The sequence below is a fragment of the Saimiri boliviensis genome, chromosome 2 (genome assembly GCF_048565385.1).
Source record: "Saimiri boliviensis isolate mSaiBol1 chromosome 2, mSaiBol1.pri, whole genome shotgun sequence".
NCBI classification, from domain to species: domain Eukaryota; kingdom Metazoa; phylum Chordata; class Mammalia; order Primates; family Cebidae; genus Saimiri; species Saimiri boliviensis.
The window spans coordinates 209,207,685-209,229,870 of NC_133450.1; the positions used below are offsets into that span (position 1 = coordinate 209,207,685).

Sequence of the window (22,186 nt, forward strand, 5' to 3'; positions counted from 1 at the left end):
AGGAGGCTAGAAGAGAGACCCTAGGGCTGAGCAAGACAGGGAATAAGAAGTGATAAGAAACAGAGAAAGAGACAGGGGTACAGACACAGAGACAGCAAGTAAAGGAGCAAGTATACACAGACACAAAAACACAGAGATGGACCAGGTACAGTGGCTCACGCCTGTAATCCCAGTACTTTGGGAGACTGAGGTAGGTGGATGGCTTGAGCCCAGGAGTTCAAGACTAGCCTGGGAAACATAGTGAAACCCCTAATAAAAAAGAAAAAGAAAAAGAAAAAAAAAAACAGAGACAGATGGACAGGAAGCCAGGGTGACACGGAGAGGGAAGTAGTGTCCATGACCAAGAAAGAGAGAAAAACAAATAAAAGAAAAGAAACAGAGGGCAGAGGAGGAAACAAAAGGCCAGGCAGAAACAATTTTAAAAGAGAACAAAAGGAGAAAACAAAGGAGCGATGTTTCCAATATGGGAGAGGAGGCAGGGAAACAGAAGGGAAGAAAGAAATGGGTTGGGGAGGGAGGGAGAGAGAAGGGTGTGAGGGAGAGAGGAAGGGAGGGAGAGAGGAGGGAGGGGTAAAAGAAGGAAGGAAGGAATGAACAAAGGAATGAAGGGAGGGAGGGAGGAAGGAAGGAAGGGAGGGAAGGAGGGAGAGAAGAGGGCAGAGGAGGGAGAGAGGAAAAGAGGGAGGGAGAGAGGAAGGGAGAAAGCAAGGAAGGAAGGAAAGAAGGAAGGAAGGGAGAGAAGGAAGGAAGGGAGGGGAGGAAGAGGGAGAGAGGAAGAGAGGGAGGGAGGGGGTAAGGGAGGGGAGGAGGGAGGGAAGAAGGAAGGATGGACAGAGGGAGAGAGGAAAGGAGGGGGAAGAGAGGGGGAGGAAGGAAAGGAGGGAGGAAGGAAGGAAGGGAGGGGGAGGGAGAAAAGGAGGAAGGAAGGAAGAAAGGGAGGGAGAGAGGGAGAAAGGGAGGGAGGGAGGGAGGGAGGGGAAAAGGAGGGAAGAAGGGAGAAAGAGGGAGGGCAGAGGGAGGGAGAAAGGGAGGGCAGAGGGAGGGAGGGAGGGAGGAAGGGAGGGAGGGAGGGGAAAAGGAGGGGGGAAGGGAGAAAGAGGGAGGGCAGAGGGAGGGAGAAAGAGGGAGGGCAGAGGGAGGGAGAAAGAGGGAGGGCAGAGGGAGGGAGGGAGGGAGGAAGGGAGGGAGGGAGGGGAAAAGGAGGGGGGAAGGGAGAAAGAGGGAGGGCAGAGGGAGGGAGAAAGAGGGAGGGCAGAGGGAGGGAGAAAGAGGGAGGGCAGAGGGAGGGAGAAAGGGAGGGAGGGAGGAAGGGAGGGAAACAAGAAGAGAGCAGAAAAGAAAGTAAAGAATGGAGGAAGGAAAGCATGAATGAAATGAAATAAAGAAAGAAAAGTTCACAGAGGGAAGGAAAAGCCAGAACAGAGCAGCACAAGAGCCCTATCAAGCCTCTCCTGGATTCTTTCCCTGGAGTGTTCTGGATAAACCTTGGGCTGCAGCCCAGGCCTCTGGTCAGCATGGAAGATTTCCTCTGTGCTCCCTTCTCACAGGAGCTGAAAGTCCCTTCAGGGTCCTTTCTGGGATGTGGCCCAACAGGCCCACTGAATAAGCTGGGTCACTGACGCTAAGAGAAAGCAGAGATATCTGGCCTTAAGCTGAATGAAATTCTTTCACCTGGACTAGACCCTTGCCTCTCCAGTTGCCAGGGGCTGGGGTCTGTCTCCTCGGCCCCATCATCTCTTAAGATGCACAGCCTCTGAATTCATGAAAAGTTCATTTGAGATGGCCCCTTTCAAGTCCTCTTCTACAAACGGAGAAACCACCTGCCAAAGGTCCCACAGCTGCTGAAGGCCAGAGACAGGATGGCCCTCAGCAATCTCACCTCCTATCATCTGGACAAGCACTTTTGAAAGCCAGCCCTGGAGGGCTCCTGATGACTTTCATGCTGTTTCCAGTAAATTCTGTGCTGATTTTTGGCACAGAGAGAGGAAATGAAGAGGGTAGGGCAGGAATGTAAACAAAGGGAAACATTGGGATTTCATCTAATATATAATTATAGTATCCATGGTGGTGGCCCTGGCTGCTTCTGTGATGTGCTTCCCAGGCTGTGCCCGGGAGAGGTGGTGTCCTGAGGATGGTGGACAGGCCAGCAATGTTCCATCCAAGGCTCCCTGCCCCTGGGCTTTTGGAATAGCATCGCTGGGCCAGGAGCCTAGACTTGTTTGCTGAGACACATGGGAGTCTGACCGGGCTGGGAAGCAACTCCGCAGATGAGAGCTGGGAGTCAAGAGCGTTGCACAAATGACAGTGGGAGTCCACCCCTGGGGAGGAGCAGGGGTCCTCATGCAGACCCCACATTCAACTGTGTCTGATGCTGTAAGGACTGCAAGGAAGGGACAAAGTTAGATGTTCAATGGCAGCTATGTAGCTTGTGTGTGAAAACTAAAAGCTTGTTTTCCGTATTGTTTCCAATCAACCCATCTAGGCATGGATCTTTGTATGTAAGATCCCTGCCATGGCTTCCACATCTGACCCCTGTCCTTTCTATATGGCCAACTCTTCCCATATTTCAGTGTGGTAATTTCAGTTCAGGCAGTGGAGATAAGCTGGCTGGGTTGAAATCTGCCTCTACTTACCAGCTTTGTGGCTGTGGTCAAGTTACCTAACCTCTCTGTGCCTTAGTTGCCTTAACTGTTAGGTGAGAATAATAGCAACTATCTTACAGGGTTGTTTTTAGGATTGGATTAAATAAGGTTTATAAGAAAGAAAAACTGAAAGAGAGAGGGAAGCAGGGAAGGAAGGAGTGAGAAAAAAGGATGGAAGGAAGGAAGGAAGGAAGGAAGGAGGGAGGGAGGGAGGGAGGAAGGGAAGGAGGGAAGGAGAAGGAGGTAGCCAAGGGAGGAAGGCAGGCAGAGAAAGATAGAAATAAAAACACAGAAACCTAGAGACAGATGTAGAGATATAGTACTGGGCCACAGCCTGACACACAGTGGGTGTCTCCTGAATATTTGGTGAGAACGTGAGTAGGAAATTTTACATGAGTGAAAGGGAGAAGTCAGTGTCTACAGGATTTCCACATGGACTTGAAAATTTGTTCAAATCATTCAACAAGTATTTATTGGATTCTTAACTAGTGTCAGTTACTGTTTTAGGTACCAGGGATAGAGGATGAACAAGGCAAACACAGAAGACACAGACCCTGGTCTGACATCCTTCTAGTTAGAGAAACAAGTAAATAGATACTAAATGATTACAGTGTTAGTGAGTACCATGGCTCTGTGTGTCTGTGTGCATGGCGGGCAGGTAGATAAAAGTGGCAAAGGAAGGCATCTCTAAGGAGGCAACATCTAATCATGGAACTGAAGGACAACGAGGAATCAGACATGGGAAGAGCCAAGGGAAGGACATCCCAGGGAAAGAGAACAGTAGAGGCAAAGACCTTGAGAAAGGAAGAGACTGGCGCACTCTAGCAAGTGTGCCTGGAGAGCGGTGGGTAGGGGCCAGTGTGGGAGAACACCAACCTGCTGGAAGGCTGTGAACATATGGTGTCAGCAGCGGCCATCCCACGTGTGACTGCTTAGGTAATGTCTGTCAACAGAGATAGCAGTCACAGTGGTTATGCCTCCTCCTGCTGCCATTTGGTAAGCACTGGCAATGAGCTAGACATTATCTTGTCCTCTTTACTTATTTCAGTTCATTGTATCCTCATAACCCTATGAAATAGATCCTATTATGATTCAGTTTTACAGATAAAAAACTGAAGTGGGCTGCGCGTGGTTGTACATGCCTGTAATCCCAGCACTTTGGGAGGCTGAGGCAAGTGGATGGCTTGAGCCTAAGAGTTCAAGACCAGCCTGGGCAACATGGCAAAAACCTGTCTCTATAAAAGATACAAAAATTAGCTGGACATGATGGCACATGCCTATAGTACCAGCTACTCAGGAGGCTGAGGTGGGAGGATGGCTTGAGCCTGGGAGCTCGAGGCTGCAGTGAGCTGTGATTGCACTACTGCCCTCCTGAACCTCCTTGACAGATCCAGATTTTATCTCAAAAAATCAAAATGAAACAAAAAAATCAGAAACAGAGAGGTGAAGAAACTTGCCCAAGCCCACACAGTGGATAGGTAAAAACCCGCCTCTGTCTGATTTCATAGGCCTAATATGAACTGATGTGTGTGTGCTGGTGGTGGTAGGGGATGTGGATTCAAAAAAGCGATTGCCCTTCCTGTTGCTGCTTTTTGAAAAACATAGAGTGGCACTGACAGCCCTTCATATGTGTACACAATCTTATGAAAACGCTGAAGCAGATTTCTGTCTACTACCCAATTTAATTTGGGGGAGGTATGACAAATTACCTCCATTTTGATGGATGAGACTGATCATCTCCATTTTATGAATGAGAAGAATGAGGTGTGAAGGACCCTCACCTCCCACCTATAGGCTGTGATCGGAGTCTTCCTGTCCCAAGCCTGGTGTTCTTTCCGTTGCAAACAGTGTCACTTGCAGTTAGGAAGTTCTCTTCCGCTCATACCTCATCAGGTGCTTTTGGGAGGAGAGGAGGGGAGGAGGGGAGGGGAGGAGTGGGTGCGCATTAAGAATCAACTTAGGTATGAGTCTCAGCTCTACTCCTTTTCGTCATGTGACCTTGGGCAAAATGATCACTCCCTTAAGCCCTGGCTTTCCCACCTGTGAAATGGGAGAGGATAAAAAATAAGACCACCCTCTCCGTAGGTTTATCATTAGAATTGAACAAGATAGTGTATATACCTTAGAATGGTTCCTGGCACATATTGAATACTCAATAATAAAATACCATTATTACTACCAGTATTAACCACAGAGTACTGGTGGTACTGGGAATCAGAACCTCTGTTTGGAGTCTCCGTTCCTGCCTCAGTGTGCGAGTCTCGGGGGACACTGAATTTAACCCTCCCATGTCACAAATAAGAACATTAAGACCAAAGGAGGGGGAAGAACTGACCCAAGGTACCAATGACAGAAAGTGTAAAAACTGCTGTCGCACTCCCAACCTCAGGCTATTTTTCACAATACTGAGGCCTTGCTTTTTCTTCTACTCTCCCAACTCTACCCACCCCGCTAAGATAGAGCCTTTAGCCTAAGCCTCTGTTCCCACCGTGGATGTTGGCACTTAGCTACAGTCCCCAGGCTCCCTTGGCATTCCTTTCATAGAGCTGAAGCCAGGGAGGTGAGGGCTGGTCTGGGGCAAGCCTCTGAATGTGTGGGAATGCATCCCCCACCCCAGGAATCAGGCCTGGCTGCTGCTGGCATACTTGCTGAGGACCCTTTGGCAGCCTTCCACAATGAGAGAAAGGCAAGGCAGCCAAGACAAGACGGAGGCTAATTACTTTGGGTAATAGGAAATTGGAGAGCAGCTACAAGAAGGGTGTCTGGGCCTCTGGCCAGGCAAGGGCAGGGACCATGGATGCCCAGCCAGGCCTGAGCCACGGGCTCTGAGTGGAGACTTCTGCTCAGGGTTACCCTTCGACGCCAACAACCCGTCCACGGCAGCAGGAGCTAGCCCTGCTGTCAGACCTTCCTGGGACCCTCTTCCTCTCCTGCTCTTGTTTGTTTTCATTCAAAAGCAAAACAAATGAAACAAACAAGGAAATTCAATTTAAAAAGGACACGGGTGCTGATGTTTCTGTTTTGTTACACCAGGGTGAGCTTAGGACAGAAAATTAGCCTTGACTTTCACTCCTCCAACTGCTCTTACCCTGTGGCGCTGTGTAAAGTTACATGGATGGAGGGGCTACGGAAGAAATCTGCCTTCCTAGGTGGGGTGGAGAGAGGGAGTTAGGGATGTTGGGGGGCTAGAGAGAGGGAGAGGCCAAAATTCAAGTAAAAAATAGTACCGAGAAACTGAGATACACTCATAGCAATAGAAGTTAAAATAATGAATAGAAAGACAAAAAAGGGATGGTAGGGAGAAAGACAGACAAAGACAGGAAGCCATACAGAAAGTGCTTACATAGGGAGGAATAAAAGACAGAGGAACAGGCAGAGATGCAGAGAGGCACAGTAGTGCAAAACAAACGTGAGAGAGGTAGAAAAGCTGCAAGGGCAGGAGCTCAGGAGGAGGAGAGGGGATGAAAATAAATCCCATGACAGAACTCGTGAGCTGGGATCTAATGCACCTTGATTTTACAGATGCTGACATTGCAGAACAGGGAAAGAATCTGAACATTTAATCCAAGGCCCCAGAGCAGAAGAGGTAGCAGGACATGAACCCAGATTCCTTGCCGGAGAGACTAGTCCTCCACTCTCCTGCCACCTGAATCCTTCAGAAGCATGGGTGGAGAATGTGGTATCCAACTGTGCTTAACTAAAACTTGGTCCATTCTGAGACCTCTCTCCTTTGCATTGATCCTCTCTTCTCATTCTATTTCTCCCAAAAGGATTCTGGATGGTCATTCCTTCTAAGGCTAGTGGGACCCCAACTTGCCTGATACGGACCAGTTCCTCCAGAGCTGTCCTTAGAAAAGACACTGATAATCAGGGACTGAGAAGAAGAATCGGGGAGAAGAAAAAGAAAGTGACTGATGCTTCCTGCAGGCCGTCTATGTGCCAAGAATTCATGTAAGCCTTGTTTGTGGAGTTTTTAAAGTCAACCGTCTTCCCTATAACCCTTTGAGATAGCGATAATCCCCAGCTTCCTTTTCCAGAGGTAGAAATTGTCTCATAGAGCAGTGAAAATCCTGCCTCAGGGCAGGTTATGAGCATGTGGCAGAATCAGGATTCACATCCAGCCCTGCCTGTTCCCAAGGCTTGTGCTATTTCCACTGCCACACACAGTCTTTTTGGCTCAAGAGGAAGAAAAATTTGGGTAAAAAATGAGCAAGCAGAAAAGGAGAATCCCTAAGAACTGACACTGGAACTATTTTAAAACTCCAGACCAAGCTGGTCAAACTCTATGGGAGGAGAGCCGCCAATGGGATAAGAGACCATTCCAAACAACACCCTGGTTCCTGGTCAGAGCGGCCCAGAACCCAGGGCATTGACACCATCAATTTAAAAAAAAAAAAAAAAGATACATAAATGAAATGAAGAAGTGTTCAGAATTAAAGCTGACAACCTCCTGACAAGCACATTTCCAGGACAGAGGAAGAAAGAATGTTCCATACTTTAAGAGGTGGGGGAAGGAGGGGTGGTGTCAGGCAGCGAGGAAAAGAAGGGGCAGAGGAAAGTGTTCACCACTTTTAAAGCATGTCAGTTGATTTGTCAGCTCTCAGTGTTAATTTTTTTCAGGATTCCATAAAACATTTCATTGCTCTCTACATAATGGGGCTGTAGGATTCCAGCCTAGCTTAACATCAAGCCCCTACAGCATCACCCAGAGACAGGGTTACTCCTTCTGTATTAGTGAATAGGAATCACCGGACAGGACTCTCCTTCCCTGCTAGATGCTGAATCTCCTATCATGTGGTGGATGGATGGAAGAAAATTGAAATGATCACAACAAGGGCAACAAGAGCCACACTGATAATAGCAAACACTTCTTAGCCTTCTACTGAAACCTCATCACAAGAGAGTTTTTGTCCTTCATCTCCTCGAGTCCTCCTGGGGACCCAGTGAGCCAAGCACCATATTATCCACATTTTCAAAGAGAAGGGATTGGAGGTTCAAAGGGCTGGGCAGCTCACTCAGTGTCACACAGCTGATAAAGGACAGGATCAAGATTTGAATCCAGATCTGTATGCCTTCAGTCTATAACCCGAAGGAGTGGAGAAACCAGAAGCCATCTATCAGAAAATCTTTTGAAAATGCCACTCACGAATGCTGGGAAGATGGCTGCCTAAGAACAGCTCAAGACTTCAGCTCCCAGTGAAAGTGCAGAGGGTGAGTGGACGCCGCATTTCCAGACGAACTCTTATTGCCCACAGACCAGGAGATACCCAGGCAGAGGGGTCGCCAGCGTCGCAGTCCCAGCCGGTGCGGCTGTTTTGGCCCCCGTGGGGCTGATTCCGCCCGCGCGGCTGCTGTGACCACTCCCTGTTGCTGCGGTTCTCCTTACAAAAGCCACTGGTCTGGGAGCCCTCTTAGCTGGCGAGCAGAGCCCTGAGATGGCAGAATAACCCATTCATCTGAAATAGCGAGTCAGGCCAGGAGATTCCTAGGCAAAAAATCCGCCAGGAGACGGCGCCGCGGTTCGAGCCGACTCCGTGAGTCGCAGCACGGGAGATCCCGGCGCTTTTTCAACAAGCGACCGGAACGTGGGGTCGTTCAACTTAAAAGAAAAGACTCTGAGTCAGGGAGCCAGGTGATCAGGCTCCCTTGGTCCCACCCCTCCACCCCCAACAACAACCAAAACAAAAACAGTAATTGGAAACCCTCTGGGTTGAGCCCTTCAAACCAAGCACAGCTGAACCGGGACGGTCCGGCTCCGTGGGGGAGGGGCTTCCGCCATTACTGAGACTCTCCACCGCTACAGAGGCAGGCTGCCCTTGCCAAGGCAACCCGCCGTTGCCGAGGCAACCTGCCACAACAGAGAGAGTCCACCATAACAGAGGCGGGGCCACCATTGCCGAGACAGTTCTAACTACGCCCATATAAAAAGGACTACAGGGAAGAGCTCAGGGCAGCTGGGCGGAGCCCACAGCAGCTCAGCAAAGCCCCTGCGGGCAGGCAGAGGCTAGGCGTGCTGCTAGCTGGGTGGGTCCGACCTGAAAGAAAAATCAAAAAAGGCAGTAGTGCAACGGAAACTCATAAAGCTCCAACTCCCTGGGACAGAGACAGACAACAGGTGGATAAACCCACAAAAATGGGAAGAAACCAGCGTAAAAAGGATGAAAACTCCCGAAACCAGAACACCTCTCCTCCTAAAAGTGATCACAACTCCTCACCAGCAAGGGAACCAGACCGGATGGAGAAGGAGGGTGATGAAATGACAGAATCAGACTTCAGAAGGTGGGTAGTAAGAAACTACAATGAGCTAAAAGAACATGTTCTAACCCATCGCAAAGAACATAGGAACCTTGAAAAAAGATTGGACGAACTGCTGACGAGAATGGACAGCATAGAGAGGAGTATAAGTGAATTGATAGAGCTGAAAAACGCAACACGAGAACTTCGTGAAGCATGCACAAGCTTCAACAGCCGAATTGACCAAGCAGAAGAAAGGATATCAGAGGTCGAAGATCAACTCAATGAAATAAAAAGAGAAGGCAAGAACAGAGAAAAAAAGCGCAAAAAGGAATGAACAAAATCTTCAAGAAATGTGGGACTATGTGAAAAGACCTAATCTACGTCTGATAGGTGTACCTGAATGTGATGAAGAGAATGAATCCAAGCTGGAAAATACTCTTCAGGATATTATCCAGGAAAACTTCCCTAACCTAGCAAGGCAGACCAATATTCAAATCCAGGAAATACAGAGAACACCACAAAGATATTCCTCAAGAAGAGCAACCCCGAGGCACATAATCGTCAGATTCACCAGGGTTGAAATGAAAGAGAAAATGCTAAGGGCAGCCAGAGAGAAAGGTCGGGTTACCCACAAAGGGAAGCCCATTAGACTCACAGCAGATCTCTCAGCAGAAACCCTACAAGCCAGAAGAGATTGGGGGCCAATATTCAACATCCTTAAAGAAAAGAACTTTCAACCCAGAATCTCCTATCCAGCCAAACTAAGCTTCATAAGTGAAGGAAAAATAAAATCCTTTGTGAACAAGCAAGCACTCAGAGATTTCATCACCACCAAACCTGCTCTACAAGAACTCCTGAAAGAGGCTCTACACATATAAAGGAACAACCAATACCAGCCACTCCAAAAACACACCAAATGGTAAAAAAGCATCAACACAATCAAGAACCTGCATCAACTAACCAACAAAACAGCCAGGTAGCATCAAAATGACAGCATCAAATTCACACATAACAATACTATCCCTAAATGTCAATGGACTAAATGCCCCAATCAAAAGACATAGACTGGCAAATTGGATAAAAAGCCAAAACCCATCAGTGTGCTGTATCCAGGAAACCCATCTTACATGCAAGGATACACAAAGGCTCAAAATAAAGGGATGGAGGAAGATCTACCAAGCAAATGGAGAGCAAAAAAAGGCAGGAGTTGCAATTCTCATCTCTGATAAAATAGACTTTAAAGCAACAAAGATCAAAAGAGACAAAGAAGGACATTACATAATGGTAAAAGGATCACTGCAACAAGAAGGGCTAACGATCCTAAATATATATGCACCCAATACAGGAGCACCCAGATACATAAGGCAAGTTCTTAATGACTTACAAAGAGACTTAGACTCCCACACAATAATAGTGGGAGACTTTAACACCCCATTGTCAATATTAGACAGATCAACCAGACAGAAAATCAACAAGGATATCCAGGACCTGAATACAGACCTGGAACGAGCAAACCTAATAGACATTTACAGAACTCTCCACCCCAAATCCACAGAATATACATTCTTCTCAGCACCACATCACACCTACTCTAAAATTGACCACATAATCGGCAATAAATCACTCCTCAGCAAATGCAAAAGAACAGAAATCATAACAAACAGTCTCTCAGACCACAGTGCAATCGAGTTAGAACTCAGAATGCAGAAACTAACTCAGAACCGCACAGCTTCATGGAAACTGAACAACTTGCTCTTGAATATTGACTGGATAAACAATGAAATGAAGGCAGAAATAAAGATGTTCTTTGAAACCAATGAGAACGAAGACACAACATACCAGAATCTCTGGGACACATTTAAAGCAGTCTCTAGAGGAAAATATATAGCAATGAGTGCCCACATGAGAAGAAAGGAGAGATCTAAAATTGACACCCTATCATCAAAATTGAAAGAGCTAGAGGAGCAAGATCAAAAAAACTCAAAACCTAGCAGAAGACAGGAAATAACTAAGATCAGAGCAGAACTGAAGGAAATAGAGACACAAAAAACTCTTCAAAAAATCAATAAATCCAGGAGCTGGTTTTTTGAAAAGATCAACAAAATAGACAGACCACTAGCCAGATTAATAAAAAAGAAAAGAGAAAATAACCAAATTGATGCAATAAAAAACGATAAAGGGGATATCACCACAGATTCCACAGAAATCCAAACCATCATCAGAGATTATTACAAACAACTCTATGCACATAAACTAGTAAACCTGGAAGAAATGGATAAATTCCTGGACACCTGCAACCTCCCAAGCCTAAACCTGGAAGAAGCCGAAACCCTGAATAGACCAATAACATGGTCTGAAGTCGAGGCAGCAATAAAGAGCCTACCACCCAAAAAAAGCCCAGGTCCAGATGGGTTCACAGCTGAATTCTACCAGACATACAAGGAGGAGCTGATACCATTCCTTCTGAAACTATTCCAGACAATCCAAAAAGAGGGAATCCTTCCCAAATCATTTTACGAGACAAACATCATCCTGATACCAAAACCCGGCAGAGACTCAACAAGAAAAGAAAATTTCAGGCCAATATCCATGATGAACATAGATTCAAAAATCTTCAATAAAATACTGGCAAACCGATTGCAACAGCATATCAAAAAGCTCATCCACCATGATCAAGTAGGATTCATCCCGGGGATGCAAGGCTGGTTCCACATACGCAAGTCCATAAACGTAATTCACCACATAAACAGAACCAAAGACAAAAACCACATGATTATCTCGATTGATGCAGAGAAGGCTTTTGACAAAATTCAACAACCCTTTATGCTAAAAACCCTCAATAAACTAGGTATTGACGGAACGTATCTCAAAACAATAAAAGCTATCTACGACAAACCAACAGCCAATATCATAGTGAATGGGCAAAAACTGGAAGCATTCCGTTTGAAATCTGGCACTAGACAAGGATGCCCTCTCTCACCACTCCTATTCAATATAGTACTGGAAGTTCTAGCCAGAGCAATCAGGGAAGAAAAAGAAATAAAGGGTATCCAAATTGGAAAGGAGGAAATCAAATTGTCTCTATTTGCAGATGACATGATTGTATATCTGGAAGACCCCATCATCTCAGCCCCAAAACTCCTGAAACTGATAAACAACTTCAGCAAAGTCTCAGGATACAAAATCAACGTGCAAAAATCACAAGCATTCCTACACACCAGTAATAGACTTCAAGAGAGCCAAATCAAGAACGAACTGCCATTCACAATTGCTACAAAGAGAATAAAGTACCTAGGAATACAACTAACAAGGAACGTAAAGGACCTCTTCAAGGAGAGCTACAAGCCATTGCTCAACGAAATAAGAGAGGACACAAACAGATGGAGAAACATTCCATGTTCATGGTTAGGAAGAATCAACATCGTGAAAATGGCCATACTGCCCAAAGTAATTTACAGATTCAACGCTATTCCCATCAAGCTACCAATGATCTTCTTCACAGAACTGGAAAAAAACACCTTAAACTTCATATGGAACCAAAAGAGAGCCCGCATAGCCAAGTCAATTCTAAGCAAAAAGAACAAAGCAGGAGGCATCACACTACCGGACTTCAAACTATACTACAAGGCTACAGTAATCAAAACAGCATGGTACTGGTACCAAAACAGAGATATAGACCAATGGAACAGAACAGAGGCCTCAGAGGAAATACAACATACCCACAACCATCTGATCTTCGACAAACCTGACAAAAACAAGCAATGGGGAAAGGACTCCCTGTTTAATAAATGGTGTTGGGAAAACTGGCTAGCCATGTGCAGAAAGCAGAAACAGGACCCCTTCCTGACACCTTACACCAAAATTAACTCCAGATGGATTAAAGACTTAAACATCAGACCTAATACCATAAAAACCTTAGAAGAAAATCTAGGCAAAACCATTCAGGACATAGGTGTAGGCAAGGACTTCATGACCAAAACGCCAAAAGCAATGGCAGCAAAAGCCAAAATAGACAAATGGGACCTAATCAAACTCCACAGCTTCTGCACGGCAAAAGAAACAGTCAGTAGAGTGAATCAGCAACCAACAGGATGGGAAAAAATTTTTGCAGTCTACCCATCTGACAAGGGGCTGATATCCAGAATTTACAAAGAACTAAAGCAGATCTACAAGAAAAAAACAAACAAACCCATTCAAAAATGGGCAAAGGATATGAACAGATACTTTACAAAAGAAGACATACAGGAGGCCAACAAACATATGAAAAAATGCTCATCATCACTGGTCATCAGAGAAATGCAAATCAAAACCACATTGAGATACCATCTCACACCAGTTAGAATGGCGATCATTAAAAAATCGGGAAACAACAGATGCTGGAGAGGATGTGGAGAAATAGGAACACTTTTACACTGTTGGTGGGAATGTAAATTAATTCAACCATTGTGGAAGACAGTGTGGCGATTCCTCAAGGACCTAAAAATAGAAATCCCATTTGACCCAGCAATCCCATTACTGGGTATATATCCAAAGGATTATAAATCATTCTACTACAAGGACACGTGCACACGAATGTTCATTGCAGCACTGTTTACAATAGCAAAGACCTGGAACCAACCCAAATGCCCAACGATGATAGACTGGATAGGAAAAATGTGGTACATATACACCATGGAATATTACGCAGCCATCAAAAACGATGAGTTCACGTCCTTTATAGGGACATGGATGAACCTGGAAACCATCATTCTCAGCAAACTGACACAAGAGCAGAAAATCAAACACCGTATATTCTCGCTCATAGGCGGGTGTTGAACAATGAGAACACATGGACACAGGGAGGGGAGCACTACACATTGGGGTCCGTTGGGGGGAAATGGGGGAGGGGCGGTGGGGTGGGGAGGTGGGAAGAGATAGCATGGGGAGAAATGACAGATACAGGTGAGGGGACGGAAGGCAGCAAAGCACACTGCCATGTGTGTACCTATGCAACAATCTTGCATGTTCATCACATGTACCCCCAAACCTAAAATGCAATAAAAAAAAGAAAAAAAGAAAATGCCACTCACTTTCTTCACGGGATTATAGTTTTCAGAGTTAGAGAGGACTTAATCACTCTTAATGTAGCCATATACTTGTGGTTCACTTCATACAGGCAGTTACTCAGAGCCCAAGATGTTGGTGAGTGCTTCCTGATTAATGCTGTGTAGATTTGTACTCTTAAAGTCCGATACCAATCCCAACACTCATTATGAGGACTGCAGTCATTCTTGAAGGCTTAAGGTACATCCTGAAACCTTAGTAAAGCTTGCCCAGATGTCCCAATGGAAGATGTGGAATTGCATATTTTACTCTGAGGATTCCATTCCTAGAGCATTCACTGCCTCCAAGTAACTTAAGATAAAGCTAGGGTCCCAAGATCTCAGAGACAGTCAGTTGCAGAGCCTGGGGCAGAAGACCCAATTGGCAGCTTTTGGTGATATTCTTGAGTTTGATGATCCAACACATTGGTTATTACCAAGGAGCCTGAATATATCAAGTGTTCAAAAGGATGAGGAAGAGGGAGGGAGAGGAAGGGGAAGATGGGTTGTGTTTTAAGGTGAGTAAGGATCAGATCACAGATTGTGGAGGGACTAACACTTACTGAGCACATGCTTCGAGATACCAAGCTAGGGTGTTTCTTGTTTAATTATCTCACACAACTCTACAAGGTGAGTTTTACTATTTGTTTTAAAAGGCTTATAAGACGTATGGGGTAAAGCAATTTAAAGTCACATAACTAAAAATGTCAAAGCCAGATTTTAATCCATAGTCTGTGGCCTTTCTTACAACCATTAGCTTATGTTATCTGAGGACAGGAATTCTGTCTTAGCCTTATTTGTACGCACAGTGCTTAGCACAGGGCCAAGACAAAAGAAATACTCAGCAAATATCTACTGAATAAGTAAATAAGTTATGAATGAGTAAATTAATATGTGAATGAAGTAATTGATGAATGAATAAATTAATGTACTTAAGGAAAATGAGAGCAGATGAATGGACAGACAGATGAAGAGATGAATGGATGGAGGGAAAGAGGGAAGAAGGGCAAGAGGGTGGGATGAATGGGTTAATAGATGAATGTTTGGGCAGATAGTTAAATAGATGAGTAAATGAATCCCCAAGTGACTAAATAAAGTGATAAATAAATGAGTTGAATAACTGGTGAGTAAAGCTAAACTCTGCTACAACTTCAGCTTCCTAACTTGTTAAGGGAGGTGGCCGATGGTACCATAATTAGGGTACACAAGGTACAATGGTCTATAGAGCTCTAGGTTATAGCTTATGATGGTTGCATCCAGATCTAACAACACTCATTGAGGTAGGAAATAAAAGACAACAAATGACCTCCTTTTCTCTTCCAAGGCTAACAAATGAAACTCAAAGTGACTGCCTCTTGCATCTCCAGCAGTTTGAATGCAGTGACTCCAATGTACTTTACAAATGAGTGACAACTGCACTATTTATAAAAGGCTGGCTGGATCTGTCAATTAAAAATTACGTATTTTACGTATATAAGCATACATGTCTCAGTATGTACATTTCACTGTGTATGTGTGTGTCTATACATCAGATATACTCATCTAATATTTTGAGAAGAAAGGATGCAAGAGGTAAAAGACCACTAGGCAGAGATTCCTGTCCCAACCATCCTTGATAACTTGTTCTGTGCTCTTGAGTAAGCCCTCTTCTCTCTCCAAGCTGCAGATTCTTCACCAGTAGAAGGAATGGTTTTTAAATTTCTGGCCTCTCTGGACACTTCACCACTCACCTGATGTGCATCTGTGACCCACTGTGGCATACTTCTCAAATGGACACTTCTAAACCTTAGAATCTCAAGTTGCACATACAAGCTAGCTAATAAAACATTTGGCTGGCCTGCACAGAATAACTCAAGCCATTCCTCTTATGCTTAAAATCATCCTGCCTGCTTCATGATCCCCATACAACCAATATGTCTTACTTGTAGAGACCGTCAGGCTCCAGACATTTGAAGATGACCGAGTAGATACTGACTTCAGGGACCTCTCCATGGCTTCGACCAGCTGCTACACAAGATGTGCCCAGGCCAGATAGTAAGTCATCAGCAAAACTCAGGAATTCTCCTGGAGGGAGAAAATGAAAGATGAGCTTCCTCGCTCCGGCCATAGTTAGCAGACATTTTTGCTGTCATGCAAACCTATTAAATGTCTGGATACCATTATCAAGAAAAACTGTGGATAGAAAAAGAAAAGATATGAAAATGACAGAAATTTGTATTTAGTCTTGATTACTCTTTGTTCACATTTACGCACAATTTTTTCATCTATAAATGGAAATATTAATACCTACCTTGATAAGATTGTAGCAAGCCTCAATGTAATAAAAATGCATAAAAAGGCAGCAAGGATGTTATGCTCTTTTTTCCTGTCCAGAGCAACTATTCTGGCCTTGTCACTGCCGTTTACTCCCTCTTAACTCCCTGAGTAAGGTTCTTCTTTCTCAGAATTGCATTTTCCTTCTTTGCATAATGAAGAAACTGGACTAAACATGTAAAATAATGTTCATGTCAAATTGCCATTGTTATGCATGTATACTGGATTCATGGAGTGTTATACTGAGATGAACACAGACCAGATAAGGAGAAAAGAGTTCTATGACAGGTTAGTGATGAAGGTCATGGGTACAGGATGGGAAAACGAGAGACTATGTGCCACATATTTGTGATCCTCAAACTCCATTACTTCTAAAAGTAGGTCTAACCATTGGATTTTAAGAAGTAGTGGAAGTTTACTAGACTCAGAACTAATAAAGAAGTCTACGAAGTAAACCAGAAAGAATAACTGAACATCTAGAATCTTGGGACCTAGTCTTAGTTCTGCTCAGAATTTACTGTATAGTCTTGGGCAACTAAGTCTTCATTTTTTGTGCTTTAGTTTTCTCCTCTGCAAGGTGAAGGTGCTAGAATCGTTATTAGGATTCTTGAAAAAATAAAATAAAAATATAGCTATGAACAAAAATGAAGTTATAAGGACAAACATTGTGGTACTATTTATACTCGCAAGAATGTAGAAACAGCTAAATGTTCAACTATATAGAAATGGCTATATCAACTGAGTTCAATGATATAATAAGCTATTTTATAGTCACTAAAAATAATTTGTGGAAGAATATGAAATTACATGAAAGGATATTGATGACATTATGTGAAGTTAAAAAAAAGGTTATACTATTACAAAATAATCTCATTTTTGTGTAAATTTTATATGCATATGCATTTAAAAACAAAAGAAAGAAAATAAAAACAAATGGTTAAGAGTGATTCCATCTGGAGAGTGACATAATGGGCTTTTTCTATCTTATTTTTGCTTATCTCTATTTTTAAAATTATTTTCAATAAACACATATTGCTTTTGTAACACATAAAAATATCAATAAAAATTACTTAAAAATAGATAAAGTAAATGAGCCAGACTAAATGGCCTCTAAGTTCCCTTCCAACTCTAAAATTGGATGATCTAGGAACAAAACTGACATATGAAGTATTTTGTACCACACAGTATAAAATGGTATGAGGCCTCTCAACTATTGTTTTCTTCTTTTCTTCATGTCTAATAGAGAGTTCCTCAGAGCTCTATTCATGTACAGCCCCAGTAATAAACCAGAGGAGGATGCCAGCTCCATTACATCCTCTTTACCTGAGATTAAGAATAAGATAATATCATGAAACCATAAAACAACAATAGTGTTGGCTCCTTTCAGAAGATGGACTCGGAGTAGCCTGAGGGTGCTTCTCTGCAGGGGAACTGGTTGAGCAGAATATACAGATCACTTCCTGTTGGCCTTTCAAAGAAAAGTTAGTTTCTTTAGTTTCTTTTTCTCTTCTCTTCTCTTCTTTCTCCTTCTCTCTCTCTCTCTCTCTCTCTCTCTCTCTTATTTTTTTGAGACAGGGTCTCATTCTGTTGCTAAGGCTGGAGTGCAGTGGTGCAATCTCAGCTCATTGCAGCCTCTGCCTCCCCCCCCACCCCCCACCACCAGGATCAAGAGATCCTCCCACCTTAGCCTCCCAAATAGTTGGGACTACAGGCACGCACACACCCAGCTAACTTTTGTATACTCTGTAGAGATGGGGTCTTAACATATTGCCCAGACTGGTCTGAAACTCCTAAGCCTCAGCCTCCCTAAGTGCTGGGATTACAGGCACTAGCCACTGTGCCTGGCCCTAAAGTTTCATTCTTAAAGAAACACAGTTATAAAAAGAGGAGTTTCATTCTTCAGCTCACAAGTGAATCTTACAAGATTTATGTAACTGAACTGCCCAGATGGCCCTGGGATTCAGCTGAACAACAGTTCTGGAAAGCATTTGCTCCTGTAGTCCAATAGAGCAGGTCTGCTGGGTACTGTTTTTTGGTTTCCATTTTTCACAAAGACAAAATATGGTTCATAGACTTAACATGTAGATGCTAGATCTAGGATCAAGTGTCTAATTTGGGTAGTGTTGGCAACATGCAATTTCAGCTGCTACTGCAAGACAGACCTGAGACTGAATACTATTTCCACCATGGGTTGCAAGTCCTTAAACTTCTCAATGTCTCCATTTTTCTTTTTGTTACAAGGAGTTAATAGCACTCTCATGCATTTGGAGTCCACAAAGTAAGGCCAAGAGTCTACAAAGAAACAAAGATACCTAGAACCAGAGGTTTGTCTGGAAAATGAAGAGGTGAATGAATCTTTTATTCAGCACAGATTTTGGCATCCCACATTTCTTCTGTAGGCCTCTTATATCACTTTCTTCCATAGTACAACCAGAAGCTAACAATATGTCCATTTCAATAAATATCACCAATTCCAGAGCAATGTATGCCATAAAAGTAAAAAAAAAAAAAAAAGAAAGAAAGAGGTGGAGGGCGTGGTGGTGAGGGTAGGGGAAGGAGAAGACCTGGGATTATTCACTAGATGGAGTGAGGGTCAGTTTCTCAGGATTCCAAGTCTGGCTACATGCGTTTGTTTTCTTTGAGCTTTGATCCATGTCTGTCGCTTATCAATTTGTTTCCAGATAGTCATTGAGACAGCTGGATCTTCATGAGTGTATTAGTCATTCTCATGCTGCTATGAAGAAATATTTCAGACTGGGCAACTTAACAAAGAAAAGAGGTTTAATTGACTCACAGTTCCACATGGCTGGAGAGGCCTCAGGAAACTTACAATCATGGTGGAAGGCACCTCTTCACAGGGCAGCAGGAAAGAGAATGAGTGCTCAGGGAAGGGGGAAAAAGCCCTTTATAAAACCATTAGATCTCATGAGAGCTCACTTACTATCACGAGAACAGCATGGGGGAACTGCCCCCATAATGTAACCACTTCTCATGAGGTCCCTCCCAGGACACATGGGGATTATGGAAACTACAATTCAAGATGAGATTCCGTGAGGGTACAGACAAACCTTATCAACAAAGGAATTCAGTTTGTTTGTGGCCTGTGTGAATTACCTGTCTTGAGAAGAAAAATGGCTGACTTTCATTTTCAAATGGGAATAGCTTTCCAGATATTTCCATGAATTTCAGAATAATTTGGACCACGAATAAAAGCCCCATAAACATGTCAGGTAGGTAAGATTGGCACAATTCTATGCTCTGAAAAATTCTAAGGTGTATAGGTTTAATCCAAATGTAGGAACTGGCTCACCTGCAGTATATGCAGTGTAACTAGTCATACCAAGATCATTATAAGGATATTTAGTCCTCAGTTCTAGTCATGATTGTATGGATATAATTATTTTCAAATGAAAATGTTAAAAGGAAGGCAACTGATATCTAGTACATATTTTTCTTTTTTCTATTTAATCCTCACAGCAATCTAACAAGTTAGATTTTATCATCCCCATGGTAAAGTCGAGGTTAATGTTGCAGTTAGAAGGGAACAGAGCTGAGATTAGAACCCCTATTTTTTCAGTTCTGCAGACAGACCTTTTCTTTTATACTATGCTGCCTCCTAGGGAAAGTTTGAAAATGATAGTATTAGACAGGGCAATTTGTCAATGCTATTCAATTTTCAATTGAATCCTGCCACTCTCTTAGTTTGAGGAATGAGACAATAAAAGAAATGGTCCCTGACCTTCCACAGCTTGTAATCTGACAGCAGGAAGCGTTGTTAAATACAAGAACAAACCTATAAAGTAAATTGTAAAACTGCTTTTTTTGGCACTTGATTTCAGAAGGTTTAAACACAACTTAGATGAAGACAGGTGAGTGAAGTAATAATCCCTCAGTGTTCTTTCTCACCCAGCGGAGGGGGTACTAAGAAAGGCCTGGGGGCTTCTCTGTGCACAAATGCAAATCAGTGCAATTCAACACACGTACTGTGGTTCCACAATATAACATACTCCGCATTTGGCAACTGTACAATTGAATGAGCAATAATATACAGCGCAGTGGTTAAGAGCTTGGGTTCTGAGTTTACTCTGCCTAGGATTAAACCCGGGTACTTCTTCACTTACTGCTTGTCTTGGACAAGCTCCTTAACTCTGTACATCTGTATTATTACACGTAAAATGAGGAGAATAATAGTATCTAGCTTACAGAGTTGCAAACATCATATAAAATACTGTATACAAGTCAATTAGGAAAATGTCTGGCACAGACTAAGAGCTTAAAATGTGTATCAACTATCACTGTTTTTGTTTTCTTATCTATTTTTTTCAGAAAGGGTCTTTCTCTGTAGCCCATGCCGGAGTGCAGTGGCATGATCTCGGCTCACTGAACTTCCACTCCTGGGTTCAAGCAATTCTCTTGCCTCAGCCTCCCTAGTAGCTGGGACTACAGGTGCCCACCACGCTTGGCTAATTTTTGTATTTTTAGTAGAGATGGGGTTTCACCATGTTGACCAGTCTGGTCTTGGACACCTAACCTCAGGTGATCTACCCATCTCAGCCTCCCAAAGTGCTGGGATTACAGGCATGAGCCACCACCAACAGTCTTGTTTTTTTAATTCTTGTTTTCAACATAATAGAGATAAGGACTCTTAAAGATATCTTTTTATCCAAGCTTCTCCTTTTACAGGTGACAAACTGAAGCTCAGAGAAGGACAGTGACATGTCCATGCCCATATACTAAACAGGAGGAGATTTGGAACAAAAACTTGGTGTCTTAACCCCTGGAGCCTATGAGATAACTTGTACCAGCCAGCCTATGAGGTAAAATCGCTGAGAACTGAAAATATCTCAAAGCTAACACAGGAGAACCCTTCTTTATTCAACATGAATGTGATATACAGTCCCTGGGCAATTACAACGCACCAGACACTGTGCTAGGTACATGGTTCCACCTTGCTTTCTTCTTAAGTCTGGAATTTCTGAGAAAGATACAAGTCTCCAAGAGATAGGAGTTTAGTATGTTTCTAATGTATCATTTATTCCAACAGTGGTTTGCAGATGATAACATAGAGAACTCCATGCACAAGGATGAAAACTAGCAGGAGAGAGGTTGGGCCATTCTTCCATATACTCACACTGACCTTCAAGTAGATCAACTCTAGTTTGATCTATTTTATATGTGAATGGTCCAATTTTCATTTGGTTTTTAAGAAACTGTTTATAAAAGTTGGTTTTAAAGTTGTATTGCTTAAAGTGTTTGAATTCCAGAACTGTGCTACATTCTCTGATAGAAATACAGAGGCTTGGGAATGCTACACCTTAATTCAAGGATTTGTAGCAACTCAGGGGCAAAATCTAGAATCAAGCCCACTGTCTTGCATCTGAGCCCCATGCACCTTTCACTAGGCCACTCTACCTGGGAGGCCTCTGCTCCCTCCTCCTTGGTACCTTGTTAGGGTCCTATGGTAACCCCCTCTCCCCCAGAACCCGGGCTGCTGCCTCTGCCTCACCCAAGTTCGTACAAGCTCTAACAGTCTTTTCCTGTTTTTCTTTCCTTGAAAATAGATAGGGAGTTGGGAGTAACTGTACAGGAATATGCCTGTTCCCCATTACAGCTCTTCTGGGGCTGTACCCAAAGTGGGCTGGGGCCAGACCCCCACACATTTCGTTATCCACTCAAACTCAAGCCTTGCTCTCATTACCTTCACAGAAAATGTTAATCATGATTCTGCTGCAGCTTCAGAATCAACCCAACAAAGCATGGAGCAATTTTTCTCCAGGTCCCATCCCCTCTCCCTCAATTCCCTCTCCCTCTCCTTTCAGCAGTCCCTCAATCCTCCTCATTTTCCCTCTCTCTCTTTCTCCCCCATACCCTCTGGCTTCTGAATGAGTTGAGGTCACAGTCAAAGCTGGTCAC

General features: G+C 43.6%; 1 protein-coding gene across 9 annotated transcripts in view; it reads right to left on the reverse strand.

Moving 5' to 3' along the window:
• Nucleotides 1-22,186, reverse strand: part of ASTN2 (astrotactin 2) — a 959,402-nt gene that overhangs the window by 52,473 nt on the left and 884,743 nt on the right. For all 9 annotated transcript variants that reach the window (XM_074395240.1, XM_074395241.1, XM_003925189.4 and 6 more), the window contains one exon: nt 15,883-16,024. In XM_074395240.1, coding sequence (XP_074251341.1) covers nt 15,883-16,024 — 142 coding nt within the window. The remainder of the gene's footprint in view (nt 1-15,882; nt 16,025-22,186) is intronic.